Source organism: Fulmarus glacialis, unplaced genomic scaffold (assembly GCF_000690835.1).
Source record: "Fulmarus glacialis isolate BGI_N327 unplaced genomic scaffold, ASM69083v1 scaffold11891, whole genome shotgun sequence".
Classification (NCBI taxonomy): Eukaryota; Metazoa; Chordata; class Aves; order Procellariiformes; family Procellariidae; genus Fulmarus; species Fulmarus glacialis.
This window is the reverse complement of record NW_009192181.1, coordinates 1-18,552: the sequence shown is the minus strand read 5'-3', so window position 1 is coordinate 18,552 and position 18,552 is coordinate 1. Positions and strand designations below refer to the sequence as shown.

Sequence of the window (18,552 nt, the reverse complement as noted above, 5' to 3'; positions counted from 1 at the left end):
ATCTGATGCCCCTCAGCATAAATTCTCACAACTGCCCTGCACCGGCCAAGAGTAACATGCATTCCACTCACTTAAAGACGAGACTATTTTGTTAAATCCCTATTTTTAGACAATTGATACTGTTTGCAAGCACATTGGAATGAATATAACAGATAAACATTATTTGTGAACCACATGGTTCTGAAAATTAACACACAGACTCAGACAACCACTAAGTCTGGCTTTCTTGGAAAAGCGGACTGGACCGGATCCTATACACAAGTATGAAGGTGTAAGGTTTGAAACCCTAGGATCAGATTTCAGACATGCATAGATACGTGTACAAAGAAAAGCAAAGTCAAGATTTTTTTTCATCTTTCACAGCAAGATAGTTCTTTATACTACTAAAGATTCCTCTTCACAACTGGAATAGAGTTCCTCTTATGTCATTATGATAACACGATACCTATGCATACCGGTTCATTCATATTTACTTAAGTCTCTGCTTCACCAACCTTGTATTAACTACAGATCCTACTGAGTTTGCCCTCTCTGCCTTGCTAAAGCATACTGATTTCCTCATGGAATGACAGCATGGTTTCAGAGAAAGTTTTGGCTTCCTTTTCCAAGGTACCAGCCCCTGAATGAAGTCCACATGTCATACACACTGACCAAATTCAAAAGTAAGTCTGGTCATGCCAGATAACTAAGACATATTGTGTTACTTCCATATGGAAAATACATGTAAAACATCAGGGCCTTGTATTGGAATAATTTCAGCATACTTCAGGTAAACCTGATTCATCTATAGAAAATCTATAAACATGAAGAGAAATCACAGAATGCTATGACTAATCGTTTTGAATGACTGTAAGTGAAAAGGAGAATTTATACATTTGTCCTTATGGAAGAAAGAGTAAAAATAGGAACGGCAGAAACATTTTGTTTCATTTTGTTTTCACTTGCAATAAGATGTGCAGATTTTTTCATCAAAATACTGGATTTGAGTTCACGCTATCGTTAAAACGAAGCACTGCTGGTAAGTTTTATTTAAAAAATGGAGTGCATATTTAATATAAAATTTATTTCCCAGGAAGAGTATAAAACATATAATCGATCTCAAAATTATTATGGAATATATTGCTTTAGTGGACATGTATGGACTTTGATTAAAATACTGGCTAAAAACATGACTTCCTCTTTTTCTAAAGCTTCACTCAGAGCTCTCTCTTCACAAAACCAAAAATTTAATGATACTAAGTGCTTAAGAGTAAAAAATTATGTGGGTGTTGAACGGGATTCGTATTATAGTAATTCTTTTTTCTCCAAAAGAGTAAATTGTTTCTGTTTCAACCAGATGGAAACTTTTGGTGATTCCCCTCATAAACGGGGGATTTACTGACTAATAACTGTTATTCGCAAACTCTTTATAAGGTAACTAAAAGCCTGAAAAGCTTAGCACTGTCACAAATACAGTTTCTAACAAGGTAGCAAAAGAGAGTTTGAAGAAAACACATTACAGAATAAACACCGACCTACTCTCTTCTAATAACTACCTTTGCAAACACAAAGTAGCAGGTCTTCAGCAAAATCACCTTAACATTGAAACAAACCAAAATGGGTAGTATCAACCTTCTAAAAGAATGCTACTAGTGGAATTCCTCAAAAACCAATCTTCTAACTACTTTTGTTTAATGTTTTAATCATTGATGAACTGGCATAAAAGAAGGTTTACACCATCGACATCTGCTGATGATGAGATGCAGAGGAAGATGAGAATATCACACAGGAAAACTTGGATAACCTTGAAATGAGTTGACATTTAAAAGCATAAAGTACAAGAACATGTACCTAGAACAATAAAAATCTCACAACCCATATGTGTTATAGACTGGAAAATCATCAGTTGGAAAGAAAACAAAGAAAGAGAAGGACCTGTGGGCATTATTTGATCATGGATGATTGTGGCCTACCAATGTGATGATGTCATGAAAAAGACGTTTGTGATCCCAGAACACGCCAAGTAAGGTAGCTTCCTGGACAGACTGATTAAACACCATTGAGCAAGGCACAGCTGAAGTCTCTTCCGGAATATTGCGACAGTCCTAGCCATCCTTACTTTAAAAGGATGCATAAACTTCACAGAAGGGCTACTGGAGTGGAGTGAAGAAAGCAGTGTCTTATGTGAGAGAATCTTAGTGAAGTTAGCTGTCTTAGCACACCAAAATGGAAGTGAAAAAAGAGACTGCTTTCACAAAAACATTGAGGAGATAATTGTGAGGGAGGGGGGAAAACCTATTTAAGCCAAGGTGATGTGAGCACAAAGAACAAATGAGTATAACCTGTCCATGAACACACACGTGATGAAAATGAGCAGACAGATTTTAACCAGCAGAAAAATGAGACTCTCAGATAGCCACACAACCAGGGCAGGGAGGACAAAAAGCCTATAATAAATTTTGGATGGTCCTTGATTAGTTTATGAGTAGGTTTACATGATGTGGTTGCTTGCAATTGCCAAGACCTTCCTTGATGACCCAGGAATTTCTCCAGTTCAGGTCAAAGTTGTACAATAGCTTTCAAACCTGCTTCAAAGAAAGCAGCAAAACTAATAACTCAAATGTGAGGATGAAGTGTTTAAAAAGAACTTCTCCTCTGGCCTAAACCAAAAGCAGTGGTTTCAAAGCAAGAAACTATGAATATTGAAGACAATTGAGCACTTTTTCCCCATTCTCACACGCAAGATGCTCCCAGCTATTAAGATGCTTCAAGCATGAGTATACAATTTTATCTCTCAATCAGTCTGCAAAGCAAAAACATCTGTTCTAAAATCAAAATAATTTCTTCTTCTTAGCTCAACATATATTTTATGGGTAGACCTCAAAAATCAGAGGGTTAACATGGTCTTTAAAAGGTGCAGAGCTCCCTTCCACATGACAATAAAGTGTCTCACATTTATGACTATGATTGATTCCATAAAAATTCAGTAGATACAATCTTTATGCTGAATAGCCCCAAGCCAGTCAAAATGTACACTGACTAATAATGCATTGCTTTTATATGAAAGTCTAAAATACCAAAAAATACCTTAGATTCAAAGAACACCATCCACAGTAAGGATCCTTTGCAGATAAACATTCTTGCTCGGAAACGTATCTACCGCAATTTGCAACTGGTATTCTTCTCACCTAAACCCAAAGAAAACAGTAACACACTGAATTAAAATAGCCTCCATAAACAGCGAAATTGAGGGTTACCATTAAAAATCTGACAGCAGCCAAGCATGATCCCTTCAGGAAAATTTCCTTATGGAGTCCCCTCTGCCAGAAGACCTTTGCATAGAAATATGCAGCCTATTTTACACAAGCTGTATTTTGCCATCAGATGATGAAACACCTCTGACAATGACAATTTGGTTCTACTACTCAAAGGCCAGCATGGACAGATTAACACAAGAAAGACTGATCAGTATAGTGAATTATAGATAACAATAGAAAGAAGGAACATTTTACAAATAATGCTCTGCTTAGCAGAACACCGTTTTCCTCTCATCAGAACTGAGATTTTTAAATGATTGATGAAGGTGCATCCAAAAATGCATGCGCAAAACAAAATGCATCTGTGTTTGCATCACCATGTCAGGTTACTGTATGTGCACACTAGAACAAACGCATGCAACTACTTCACATGCATGAAAATGCCATTTCAATAAGTAAATGTAGATAATTGTGACTATATTGTATGTAGCTATACTTGTACATTCAGCTCAAATGTCCTAGCCAGCCATTTTCAGAAAAGGAAAGGAAAAAGAAAAAGAGAAAGCTGATTACAAATACTGAATACAAATACAAATAATGTTATTAATAACGATGTTAATTAATAATCTTAGTAAGAAAAATATTCCTAATTCAAACCATTTTTTTACAAATTTGCAAGAATTAAAAGTTCCTATATTTTGTGAACAGCAACAAGGATACGTGGCTTTCTGCAAAACTATATTTACTGTTTTTTCCAGCCATATCTTGTAAAATTCAATTTACCATTTACCTGAATGTGTGTGAGATAATCAGTTCAGAAACCAGCCAACATCAGAGACTATTAGCAAGTTAAAAAAAACAGTGTAGAACCTTATTTAAGCTCCAAGAGATGATCAGAGAGGGGTGTTTATTCCTAAAAGCTGTTGTTCCTCTGTAACAACTTGCTCTTTTACCAAAGCTAAAGAAAATTCAAGTCTTTACTTTGAATATCTACACATACTTTTGACTGAATTTTTGATTCCTTCTGCATTTGTGATAGGTGGTTTATATCAGTCAGGAATTCTCCCACCAACTTACCCACTCTCTCAGATGGCAGGCTAAAATGCTATGTTCACTGCTGGAAAAGTGATTTTATTGTAAATGAAGGTAATCGAGTGCTGGGTGAAATCCTGTCCAGCTAAGATGGGCAGCCAGCCCTTATGTTTTCACTGCCATCTTCCCTGCTGCTGGGAAGACAAAGGAATTTGCCAAGTTGATGCTCAGTAGCCCTGCTGCAGGATGTGCTGCAACAACTGTACCAGCTCCTGGGAGCCACTCTCTGCTTAACATGCAGCTCTGACACGTTTGCTCACATGCAGTAGCTCCCAGTGACTGCTGAACTACTTGGCCTCACTATGCATACACATTAATCACTTCCGATTGTGTTTTTGTTTTGGTTTGTTTTTTTTAAAGTCTATGCCTAACTGATGATGATGAGAATTTTATCATTGATTTCAGCGGAACTAAGACTTCAAATCCATCTCTCAAATTAAGAGATTCCTCCACATCAGAAACTCCATAATTGACTAGCAAACCCTGGCCTACCAATACCTGGATTGCTAATTCAGAGGAACTCTGTCTCCAAAGAGTCTACAAGTTTTGTTTGCTACCTCCAAGCTTGAGTCTATATGATGCCTCCAGGAAAAAGAGAAACAAAGATTCTCTCGACAGAACGACATAAAATAAGCATGGGATTAAGGGTGTTGCTGGATCATAGCAACAGTAGGCAAGCACCATGACAGTGGAAGCTCTTCTGAGCTCTGCAGAAGTGCAGCCCAAATTCAGACAACATAACCAGATATTAGATGTAAAGTTGGTAACAGCAGTTTGGATATTTAAGGTCTGACTCTGGCCCAAACTGATGCTTCACTTATAAAGTGGCAGAAATCCTTAAAGCAGTAGTTTACTTGAATTTATTATCTTATTTAATATCGTGCTTACCTTATTGGCAGAGGACAGATAGATGTAGTTATTATCTACTGGATCAAGTCGAAGTTTGGGGAAAATGGAGGTTTCTTCCTTAATTTCATATAAAATCTCTGGGCAATTAGACTCCATATCCTCATTAAGAATAGCCTAAAATACATGAAATTAAATTATTCATGAGCCTTTTTATTGATCAGTCAGCATTTTAAACAAAAGCCTAATTTCAGCTACATCAGAGTTTCTGAGATTATTTACTGTGCCCTGATTCAATTCACCTACTGCACCTTCTCTCACACTGCAGAAAGATGGAGGAAAAGACCACCCGAACAGAATGTCAACAAAATCCATGCCAGACACATTTTGCACTGAATCTGGCACTGGTTTAGTGTATGAAACATCCCTCCCACCAAGTATGTTCCTGATTGACGCAGAAACGGAATGTGGAAGAGACGCCTATATCCCAAAGTCATAATGTGTTAAGTATTCCTATGAACGGACAAGAAAGTATCAGCCTTCAGAAAACAAATTAACATCCAGATACCCATAATGTAAAAAGGAACCTATACAAGTCACTGACAACTGTCTTCAGGACAGAATTTTCTTTGTGGCTTTTGTGAGTACACATCTGAGGTGGTTTCCTTTTTCTTACCTTGCCCAACTCTACAGTTTTCCACCACCCTTCGCACAGAGTTCAAGAGAACCAGAGACCACAGAAACGTTATTTTGCAAATTAATAAGCACACCAACATTGATATAAGGTTTTCCATAAACATGACTAAACAAGGGAGATATGTTCAAGGTCTCCACTGTGCTAAAGAGACACGGAAGACTTCAATTTCATTTTTCATTATCAAAAGCACAGTGAAACAAATGGGCAAAAGTTTTCCAAGCTCTCTACTATCTTCCTCTCCAACTGCCTGCTTAATAAGAACAAAAAATGAGAGTCATCCTTTGCAGCGTAGACAGGAAATGCATGTTCTTGCAAAACCCAGAAAAAACTTAAAGCTTAAAAGATATTTAACTGGATGGTTGAAAAGTTTGATAATGAAATGACTTTCACTTCCAGGTTGATCGATTTAAGCTAGCGTAGGTCAACTATTCAGAAGCTAAGGCAAAATGAATCTTGATTTTTCTCTCTAACAGACAGCTATTCACATCACATAGATAGGCTAACAAACAAATAAATATGCTTTCAAAATCTAACAATATTTAATATTCCTACTGGAAAATCAAAGCAAGCAAGGAAACAAAAGACAGAGTAACTGAGAACCCCACAGTCCATACATTGATACTGTGGGCATTAGCAGTTCAATGAAATGTTTCCTTGAATTTTAAGCAGGGTACATAATTGCTTTTGAAAGTTATCTTCCTCTCCAAGTAACAATACAGCAGTTACTGCACAAACAAACAAAAATTAAACAGAGATTCAGAGGATTATATCTGTTTATAATACAGTGCCTAAACCAGGAAACATTTACCCACTTGAACACAGCAGCAGCTGATGGAGAAGGGAAGAACTGCCACGCTCAGCTTACCTTCAGTAACTGTCCATCATCTGTTCCCAAAAAGAGAACTATCTGATTCAAAACAACTGTGCCATAAACAGCCACTAATCCAGAGTGAATCAAGGTAGGTAATTTCTTGATTGATCGTGCCTCCTGAAAATCAGATATAAGAGAAAGCTATTACAAAATCATTCACCTATACTGCAAAATGTTAAGAAAAAGAAAAAGAAGAATCCCTGGAAAGATTCTCAGAGAACTCAACTTTAGACAATACTTTGAGTAACATTTTAATTCTGAGCAACATATCATTGGAAACGGCACATGAAACATGAAACTACTTCTTTTTTATACATGGCAACTGTGATAGAGATTACATCTACTGCAGCTAAATCACTGACCTCACTGGGACACAGACTTGGCTAAACAGCATCAAGTTTTACCTTGCAACAGAATTTCTCTTTTTTGGGATGTAATGTCCTGGGTTTATTCCGAATTGTCAGTTCTTCTCAATGAAGCCATGCTTTGCCATCACCTGACTGCATCTACCATGAAGGCTACAGACACGCTCAGCAACCACTTTTAAAGGCATGCAAATATTCTGGAGAAAGAAGGCACTTCAAACACACAAACTCTTCTTTTTTTTTGTGTGCATGTGTATGTCAGAAAATGCGGAGCTTCATCCTCCCCCCTCTGGCTTCCTGCTTTACACTAAAGGAAGTTGAGACTTGCGTATTACATAAATATAAAAATGAGATAAAGCGGCATAAAGTTCATGTCAGGAAGAACATAAATGTACCTGTGTGAACTTTAAAATCAACATGTTACCCACAAAGTTAAGTGACAAACACGTGTAAGCAGCTCATGAAAGAAAACATCATGCAGGAAATCCCTGTATCTTGCGGAAGGAAAAATCAAAGCAAATAACGCCGACTGTAGACGATCAAGTGCTGAAAGGATACCCCGATGTGTGAGAATAAGATCATTCACCAGGTGAGAGATGGTCTCTGCCCCAAACTCCCTACAAGCCCAGACACCTCCCTAGCAAGCAAGTACCTCAGTTTTGCAGTCCTGTAATTGCTTTAAGTCAATCTCCATGGCAGATGCTGCCAAAGGTGTGATCCCACCTGCTCTTCAAATGGGTCCAAACCCATCCAAGCTCTACCTCCCCTTCCCCTCTATTAGTATAATGCTTTCCAGTGAGCTTGGTTAAGGAAATGAGGTGTGCCTAGAAAATGGTCTGTAAATCTATCTACCTACCTACCTACCTAAATTTTCATTTGAGTCATTCTCTTCATCACATGAACATGTGGCTGCACAGACGCCAGTGCTGACACAAAGGAGCAGCAGGCATGAAGAGGTGGGGGGAAGAGCTGAGGTAGGTCCAGGTCCTTCGGAACAAGCCCAGTAGGTCAGCTTACAAAACCCAGAATCGCAGCCTCAAGGACGGATTCCTAAACCTACAGGAACTCTCTGAGTGCAAGAACCTATTTCGCTTTAATGCCAAGACAAAGTGTGAGAATGGACCATTAAAACTGACATTTTGCAGACAGGTGAAGGCATTTCTCAAAGTTACGAAGCGAATCCGTAACACAGTAACAGCTGAATTCAGCTCTCTTGCATGCTAGGATGCTGGCTTAACCCAAAAAGTCTTTCCACATAGAAATAAATTTTTTCTAAACTGCAATCCTAAGTCAATTAAAATATTTTTCAGTCATCTGAATTATTTTAATTAGCTTGCAAGAACAGCCACTTGGAGTAAAAGAAGACTTGATTAACTTTCGTATTTAAAACCTTTTTTTTCATGCATGTCGTAGTTTAACCCCAGCCGGCAACGAAGCACCACACAGCCGCTCACTCACTCCCCCTTGGTGGGATGGGGGAAAGAATCAGAAGAGTAGAAGTGAGAAAACTCGTGGGGTGAGATAAAGACAGTTTAATAGGCAAAGCAAAAGCCACACACACAAGTAAAGCAAACGAAGGAATTAATTCACCACTTCCCATCGGCAGGCAGGTGTTCAGCCATCTCCAGGAAAGCAGGGCTCCATCACATGTAACAGTGACTTGGGAAGACAAACGCCATCACTTCGAACGTCCCCCCCTTCCTTCTTCTTCCCCATCTTTATATGCATGACATCATATGGTATGGAATATCCCTTTGGTCAGTTGGGGTCAGCTGTCCCGGCTGTGTCCCCTCCCAACTTCTTGTGCACCTCCAGTCTACTCTCTGGTGGGGTGGTGTGAGGCAGAAAAGGCCTTGACTCTGTGTAAGCACTGCTCAGCAATAACAAAAACATCTCTGTATTATCTACACTGTTTTCAGCACAAATCCAAAACATAGCCCCATACTAGCTACTCTGAAGAAAATTAACTCTATCCCAGCCAAAACCAGCACAGTGCAGCAGGAAGAAGACACAGGAACTGTCATGTACCGGCACAGAACTTCAATAAAACCCACTTAGGCATGAAACTCCACTGCCATGGAGGTCGGTTTTAGATGGGGAGTGGGGGGGAAGTGATTGCAAGCATTTTAAGGTGGAAAAAGTTAACTCACTTCTTTATTAGATCACAAAACTCCAGCATGGGTGCACACAATGAGCCTTCACTCAGGCTAAGGAGTGAGGAGGTGAAGCTTCTAGGCTTTCATTTCCACCAGAATGAGGACTTTTTTTTCTGCAGTGCACCATATAGTAGCGTAAGGAAAACAAAACACCCTAGATTCCTCACAGACTCTGTACAAAAAGATCACAGAAGAGGGGAGGACTCACCCAGTCTCTGAAAAGCTTTGCTGCCAGATTTTATTTTGACCCACATACTAGTAAAATAACTACTGTCATATCAGTGCATCCTCCTCATCTGGCTGAAGAACCAATACTGACAAGTGTGGAAGCCTCCTCCCCTCACTCTGCTTGCCAGAGGGAGGGTCAATGTGACATTGAGCTAATACAGATAAGAAGCGGGGGAATTTAGACGGTGGGCAGTCACAACAAAAATTGCCTTCTCTCTTTTGCAACCTATTTCTCCAGCTTGCCCGTTCCCTCCAGGGTGCAGCTGCTGCTTTCACCCTTCTGTCATCCCTTTTCCATGTGCATTTATTTTTTTAACAAGCTCTTTTACCTCTTCCACTGTGACTAATGGGGTTACAGCACTGTAGGGCTTTCCCAAGCTTTTTCTTTCACAGCTAAATCCATCCTTAAAATGCATTTACAGTCTAAACTTCCTTTATACTTGAAAAGTCACTCATCTCCATGATCATCTATCCATCTATCCTGCAACATTTTCAGGCTCATACAAAAACAACAAAAGCAAAAGAAAAGACAATACTGCTCTAGAAGACCTTTCTTTTTTTAATTTTTCAGTTCCACCCTCTGTTCTATTCTATAGTCCCCCAAAATCTTCACGTGCACAGGTAAGCCTAGAGATCTCCTGAATTAACTCACATTTAGCTTTTAAGTTCACCCCCCTATGCTGTTTGGTTATTGGCATGAAAGGTATTTATACTAATTTTCTATTTTGCATGTCATTTTCAGATTTATCTCTGTACGATTCCAGCTGTACAACCATATTCACACTTCTACTTTCTGTCTTGATTTCCTCCTGATTATTTTACATTGTGTGCCTCAGAGGGAAGGGCAGCATTTTTAGCTCACGCAGCACTCAACATATTGCAGCTGGCCAAAAAGTGAAAATAAAGGGTTTGAGCATCAGAGTGAATGAACAGATGCAGCTATACAAAAGGACATAAGACTTGTGAGCAGCGCATGGCAATAGTCAACACTGGAACAATACATAGATGTTTTTCCTAGAGCGAAAAAACTTCTGGAACCTCATTCTTCTTTCTTAACTTCACCACCCTTCAACCTCCTGCACCAATTTTTATTATATCAGAGGATAACATACTTAAATATTGGTGCATGCAGCGAGCCTTTATTAGGGCTAAGGAATGAGGAGATGAACTATTCAAAAATTTTATTTCCATGAGGTTTTTTAATTTGTGCACTGCATAGCAATGCTAGGTGGACAAATCATCCCAGGTGAGCAGGCTGCAAAAAATCAGGATGACCAGGAAATGAGAGGGTCTTCACAGAGACCTTGCAGAGGCAAGGTCCTGAGCCCCATGACGCAAGGCAGGAGGGACAGTCAGAGGCTATGCTTGAGCAAGAGTTTGATGGAGACTCCTGAGATGGGGGAGGCTAGAAATTTGTGACTTCTTGCAGCAGCAGCAATGCTCCTCCTCTGTCCTTAGATTTGAGTTTACAGAATTGATAAAGTGTCCTAATAACCAATGAGGGAGAACAAGCTCCATTAAGGAAGGCTTTGAAACCAACTGAGCTTGAACAGAGCATTAGCAGAAAGCAAGAGGAAGTGGTGGGTGACCGTGGTTGGAGATTCCCTCCTGTCAAGGATGAAAGCACACAACTGCTAAACCGTCATGCTGTTACAACAGGTTTCTTTTTTTTTAGGGGCCCTGATCCATTACATTGCAGAGAGATTGCCAATGATTTTCCATTCCTTGGACCACCACCCATTGTTGCACATCCACGTGGACACCAAAGACATTGCCTAGTGCAGATCAGGACTACAGAGCTCTGGGGGCAAAGTGAAGGAGATGGGACCCCAGGCTTTGTTAACCTTATGGGGTCAGTGAAGGGTGATGCTCTCCTGGATTTGCTACTCACAAACAAGGAAGAACTGACTGAAGATGTGATAATCATTGGCAGCCTTCACCGTAGTAACTATGAAATAACTGAGTTCAGGATCCTGAGGGCGGTGAGGAAAGTACAGCAGAGTACCAGGCTTCACCTTGTTTAGTGGGATCCCCTGAGAGGCAGCTTTGAAGGGAAATGGAGCTCAGGAAAGCTAGTAGGTCTTTCAGGACAACCTCCTCCAAGCATAAAACTCAGGAAAACAAGCAGACGTATCAGGAGATCGCCCCTAGCTAAGCACGGAAGTCATGATTTAACGAAAATGCAGAAAAACAGTACAGAAGAGGTGGAAGCAGGAACAAGCAACTGAGGAGGAACTGCCTGGACATGTAGGGATGGTGTTAGGAAAGCCCAAGCTCACCTGGTGTTTCAACTGGCAAGGGATGTTATGGGCAACAAGAAGAGCTTCTACCACCACATGAGCAATAAAAGAATAAACAATGAAAATGTGCACCAGCTGCTGAATATTTCAAGTGGTTTACTGACAGTAGATGCAGATAAGGCTCTGACTTCACCGACAAGGTCTTGTGGTCATTTTTACCTACAGAGTTCAAGGAGAAGAGAAACTACCAGTGCTGGAAGAGGAGTAAGCCAGGGATCGCTTAAGAAATATCAGCTTATAAAAGTCCCAGGGGAACCAGATGGGATCTGTAGGAAGATGCTGAGAGACTGTCTGATGACATTGCAAGGCCATTCTCTCATATTTCAAAAGTTGTGGAGAACAGGGGAAGCCTCCAACAACTGAATAAAGGCAAATACTGCACCCATCTTCAAAAAAAGACAAGAGGAACTACACATTGGTCAGTCTCACTTTTTCCCTAGGAAAGCCATTTCTAGGCACAAGAAGAAGGAGAAAGTGACTGGGAAAAGTCAGCATGGATTCACCAAGGATAAATCATGCCTGACCAACCTGATTGCCGACTTTAGCAAGGCTCTTGACACCATTTCCCACAGCATCCTTGTATCCAAGTTGAGGTGTCACAATTCAGACAAGGGAGACTACTGGATGGGTGGAAAAACTGGATGGATCATCAGGCTCAAAGGGTATTGGTTAATGTTGTTTACTCTACCTAGACACTGGTTACAGGTGGAGTTCCTCAGGGAACCTATCCTGGGACATGTCCTGCTCAATATCTTTATCAATGATCTGGAGGAAGACACTAAAAGCTCCTGGGTTAAGCTTGCAGATGACATCAAAATGAGTTGTCATGCTTGAGTGCAGGGCTGCCATTCAGAGGGACCTAGATAGGCTATAGGAATAGGCCAACAGGAACCCCAAAAAATTCAGCAAGGACAAATACAAAGTCCTGCAGCTGGGAGGGACTAACCCTGGGACGGACTAAGACTAGAGAGCAGCTCTGCTGAAAAGGACACAAAGGTCCTGGAGGGCAGTAGGCTAAATGGTGTATCCAGGCAGCAGTGAAGGTTAACAGTATCCTGGGTTGTATCGATAGGAGCATAGCCAGATCAAGCGAGGAAAGTGATTATTCTCGTTTACCTGGCACATGTTCAATTGTGTCTAGGATAGTGCTCTCAGTTCTGGGACCCTCAGTACAGCACTGATCTTGATAAATCAGAGCGAGTTTAGCGGTGGGCCACTGTGATGGTCAAAGCCTGGAGCACCTGCCCTGTGGGGAAAGGCTGAGGGAACCAGGCTGGCTCAGCCTACAGAAGAGGCAATTTCAGAGGGACCAGAGAAACAGATCCAGGCTCTTGACTGAGGTGTATGCAGGACACAAACTGAAACAGGGGAAGTTTCTAGTGGACAGGAGATTAAAAAACAGCACTATGAGGACAATTAAGCAGAACAGGTTGTCCAGAGAGGTTGTGCAGTCTCCACCCCTGGAGGTGTCAAGACCTGACAGGACAAAGCCCACAGCAACCTTGTCTGATCTCAGAGCTGACCCTGCTGGACTGGTGACCTCCTCTGAGGTTCCTTCCAAGCTGAACGATTGGAAGCGAATCCTCTGTTCAAGAGCCCCCAGGCTCTCAAAAGTTTCCGCTAAGAACACCTGGTGAAGCCAGATGACTAAAAGCAACTCCTCTTCTTACTGACAATGTGAGAGTTTACAAGTCTCCTATGGCTTATTTCCCACACCAAACAGGCACGAACCGAAAATTCATTGTAACCGGGCAGAAATATTCACTCTAGAAACGTTAACTCTAGAAATCTGTCAAACATCAGATGAAATACTAGCAGTCTGGTAATACACAGGAGATGACTTTACTACTGGAAAATTATTACAGGATCAATTTTGATACCAAATGATATTTAGAAGTCTGTAATTCTTTCCTTAAATAAAAGACTACGAATCATTTTGGAATGAGTTACCACACAAATTCAAATGTCATTCCTGCAAATTAATGGCCGTGACTAAACTGATGTGACTCTGTTGACTTCAAAATCTCATTTCAGTAGAGCTTATACCAGCTAAGATTTGTCCTAGGATTCCAAACTATGCTCGATAAATTAAGGGGCAAATACCAACCCACATATTTATCACCCACTGAAAAATGGAAAAATTCGAAGAACAGACTGTTATATATCTCCACTTGCATTAAATAGCAGATTAAAATCCAACCAAGATAGCTTAGCATTCAGTAGCTATCAGTAGCTACTTAGCCTTTGCACATCATAAAATAAACACCTTAATATAAACTACACACCTTACACGTGTATGCCGAACACTTTTTTTTATTTTCTCCCTGAAAAATTGTAGAATCCTTTTCTTCCCATGCAACTTTTTTTAATGGCAAAACTGATTTCCAGATTTGTCATTGAGGTTAGGTAAGGCAACACCCTACAATTCTCTCCTGTTGATGTTGTCTAATTTGAGCCCTTCTCCTACTCATCTGCTTGGTTGTGATCCACAAGATCCTGGGATCTCTGGGAGAGATCTGAGATTCTAGTAGCTCCTTTTCAGCCATGGAACAACAGAAGGAAAGGCCTTCTTAAAGCTCACTAGCTACTGGATCAAGTTTGTGACAAATTCCAGCATTCCTCCTATGTACTGACTAAGGAGGTTCGAGTTCGTAATTGTGATCCACCAAAAATGTTTGTTAGTGCTCAGTCAGGTTTCTGAAAAAAACAAACGAACAGAGAATGAGATTTGGCAAATTCACATCTATTAACTAAAGAAATTGTGAAGAAGATGCGCTTACGTACACGCAGGTTATGGTAGCGAGTCCATTAACACATACACCTCAACAGTGCCTATAAGCAGACATAATCAAAACTAAGAGACGTGGGATCAGAGGAAAACAAGCTAAATATAAAACCGCAAAATGTTTTCAGAGTAGTTTCATCTAAGACACTACTTGCCTCTTGCTAGTTACGGATCATGTCTCTGGGAATCCAGTATTATATATGTCCAGAATAAACACATCCAACTAGGACAAAATGCTTTGTGCACACTACTGCACAAAACTAAAATAGAATTGGCTAGTTCTCATAAGCAGCAATTCCGCAGAATTTGTAGCAGTCACCTACTTTTTGATAAAGTTGGTAAGCAAGGATCTTAAAAATTACTAATTTTCAATGACAGACTCAAACGCAGCATTAAAACGTTATGCAAATGTCAACCTTGGCCTAAGTAGCCATGTGAGGCTAAAGAGATTACACACCTACAATGAGTTCCTACAGGGTGTGGAACAATTTGGTTCCAATCCAAATTGTACTCAAGTTCACGCTTAACTTTAGATGCATGGGCAGCTCCCCTGAAGATGATGGAACTACTTATATGCCTACTGTTAAATATGCCCTTAAGTGCTTTACTGGGTCAGGGCCAGAAAGCTCAGTACCTCACAAGAATGAGTTCAGAGTAGAACATGCAGCAGTAGCATAGCAGGGAATTCAGGACCACAAATATCTCGGGCTAAGTCCCTCTTGCAGTGCCAACACAGTGCAAATATGAGCAGCTGTGTGAGCGCAGACAGGTAAGAGGATGTCTTGCCTAAATGTAATCAGAATAATTACAGAAATCTGAAGAATGACATGATCAGAACGAAAACAAACGCCACTACTCCCTAACGTATACTCTGACTATAAATGGTATTCCTGCAGTGAAAAAAAAATTGTGTTTTCAATTTCTACATAAACTGACAGTCTGTGCCAGTGATCACGATCACTGTACCTCATATCACGCCTGAGCTTCAAGTGTACCCAGCAAAGAAGACTAAGACCCGCAGCACCTACAACACATGGCATCTGCAATGCAAAAGTCAGGCTGACATTCAGCAGGGTCCACCCGCCACAAACACCGTACAGGTCTTGCACTCCAGGCAATCATAATCCTGCAACACATTCATTTGCTCAACACCAACACTGTCTTTAAAAGACTGGGCTTTAAAGCACACGTTAACTACTGTTGCTTCCTACCATTCCTACACATTGTACTACAACGTACTCGTGATGGCTCCGTGCTACGAGGCACCCCTTTCTGGCCAGAGCCACTGCTAGCTATTGCACACATTCCTCCTACAAGCTGCGCACTGACGGACGCGCTGTGCACCGTCTTCCTGCCAGTTCTGAAGCCCGCGCACTTCTGAGTCCAAGAAGAGCATGTTCCACGTTTGCAGGGATTCCCATGATTTGGTGAGAGACAGTAGAAGGATCTGGACTAAAACAACCCAGAAGCAGCAGCATATGGGCCTGTCATCTCCAAACTTACTCTGCAATAGCTTAGCCTAACCTTCTGTAGTGTAGAAAAACATTTTAAAGCTGAACTACATGCATTTATTTCTATGTTTATACACCATAAGCACATATAATTAGCTTAAAAAGGGAGCATAATTAGCTATGTAATGTTATAGGTCATATTACTACACAACACCCAGATGTCCTGCTATCTCACAAAATATTAAAACACCTCTTCCTTGTCAGTGGTAAACTGTATATACTGTTGTGCCAAAATATCATGATTAATAACATCACCATAGTTAGGGACATAATGTTAAGCCAACAATCCTTTTAATAATTTTTTAAGTTGGGATTCTTCAGCATTGTAGCCAAATATAATTTACATTTCCAGGGGGGATGAGCCTTTTGGGACATGAAAGTAACTTTGGAGTCACAGGAGTCTGAATCAGATCAATCCTTAAACAAGTGGATCATTGATTTTTCATATTCAGGCACTGGGAGGCAATGGGGACGGGGGATTGAGAGGAACACCAGTCAGACAGGAATACCTGCCTCACCTTAGGTGCATTATCTCACTCTATGAAATCCATGAGACTCTTCTGGAATTTCTAGCGTGGGGCTTTGGAAAGTGTTTATAAAGGATCTGCTGCCCAGGCAAGTTTCTTTTTTTTCGCTTTGCAGGCTCAGAAAGCACCTCACGAAGAAACCCCACAAGTAATTAGGAACAAGGAATACAAATTAAAAATACAACTAGCAAATAGGTATTTTGGGATGAGGATGAGACTTCAAATTAATTCAGCAAGTTTGTCTTGTGAGAGCACAGAAATCATGCAGTAAGCTATGAACTGGCACTGGAAATCAAAGGGCTGGCTCCGGCTCTGTTGCGAGAGTTTCACTATTTACTTCAGCACAGTTGTTTCACCCACATATGGGGTTCTCATTCATAACTATGTCCTCTAACACTGGCAATAGTCTCGCGACTCAGTAGGGAGATGAGCAGACTGAATCACACGTGCCCTCCGGTAGTTTGTATTTGGAAGAATCTCAGCACTGCGCTCTGCTAGGGGCTAGATTTGGGAAGCCAAGGAGCGACAGTAAATCTACCGCACTTCTTTCAAGGAGTTTCCAACAAACTCCCATCATAACGCAGCAAGGATTCAGGGGTTAAGCTGCAAAGTGCCTGGATGGTGGGGGAGCTGCAAAAGGCCAGGGCTTGCTTTATGATGGCTTGCTTGATCCCCTACGGTTGTCCCTGATAATTTTCAGTGTTGTTCCTTTCAGAGCCACAGCTCTGAAAAGACTTCTGAGTGTGACTTAAAAGCATGGACAGGGCTTGCAAAAGCACCTTCTTCTCCTGAATTACATTTTTAGCTTCTTGAATTTCATTTTTGGTTCGTTTCTTTACTAGCTACCGAGGCCACAGCAAAGCTGGTAGCCTTGTCCACCCTGCCCTCCATGTGCACAGCTCACCCTCAAAAAGAGGAAGGAGCTGGAGAGAGAGTGTTAGAGAAGTAGGTGACTAGGGGATCTCCATGGGATACCACTGCCTGTGAAAATGTAACCACTGCAACAACAAAGACATATCGCCTATTGCTGTCTGCTGCGCATATGGGTTTGGGGGGGTGGCCTCTCGAGCAAGGCCAATCTTGGGAGGTTTGGGAAGCACTTATCACCAAACAAGCAACCATAAATAATAACTAGTGAGCAATGGGGATAACAACGCACAGGAGTCAATTTGAGGGGCTTTTTTTCATTTCTGATGTAGCTGCAATGACATGAGATGTGAATGCACAGAATAAGGTAGGAGATGCTTTATCTAGGCTGTACGGAAAATATAATGAAGTACGACTAATCCTTGACAGAAAAGAGCGCATTGAGTGAGGAGCCCAAGGCTCCAGCCCGACCCAGGATGCCCTCGGTGTTCCCTCAGACATGTCTTTCCCGAGATGTAGGTGGGAAGGACACTCGAGAATCTGGTAAGGGATCAGCTCTTTAGAAACAGAAAGTGCTGGAGAAATCATTAGGACTGATGGAGCCAGGGCTGATGCGCAAAGCCTGGCGCGGCTCTGAAGTTCCCCCCAAACTTCACGTGCCTTCAGGTCAGGGACACCCCACAAGTCATGCACAGCGACAACAACAACAGTGACAACAATGGCGTGCAGGAGGAAAGCTTAGCAAAACGATGCCCAGACTTACACAGCTCTTCCCGTTCATGATGAAGTGTGTGGACGCACAGGCTTGCTCCTTCATCTCCTCCATCCCGAAGATGCAGACGGCGGTGGCATTCCAGGCCTTGGTGCCGCGGCTGTGGCGGAAAACACCCACCCACCAGCCCCGCTCGCCCTGGCGGACAAGGCTGGAGGAGACGATGAGGCTCCTGCACCCGCAGTCCAAATACACGTGCCCTTGCAAGGTAAGGCCACCCTCTGAGGGGCGCAGCTGGTGCAGGACGGCCATGCTCGGTGGCTCCGTGTCCTCGCCCAACCTGGCCTTCAACCTGTAGT

General features: G+C 41.5%; 1 protein-coding gene across 1 annotated transcript in view; it reads right to left on the bottom strand.

Moving 5' to 3' along the window:
- Positions 1 to 18,505, bottom strand: part of PLXNC1 (plexin C1) — a 69,056-nt gene extending 50,551 nt beyond the window's left edge. Inside the window, exons 1-4 of the mRNA XM_009586965.1 lie at positions 18,245 to 18,505; positions 6,737 to 6,859; positions 5,217 to 5,351; positions 3,067 to 3,167 (exon numbers count right to left, since the gene is read on the bottom strand). Coding sequence (XP_009585260.1) covers positions 3,067 to 3,167; positions 5,217 to 5,351; positions 6,737 to 6,859; positions 18,245 to 18,505 — 620 coding nt within the window. The remainder of the gene's footprint in view (positions 1 to 3,066; positions 3,168 to 5,216; positions 5,352 to 6,736; positions 6,860 to 18,244) is intronic.
- Between the last annotated feature and the right edge of the window lie 47 nt (positions 18,506 to 18,552).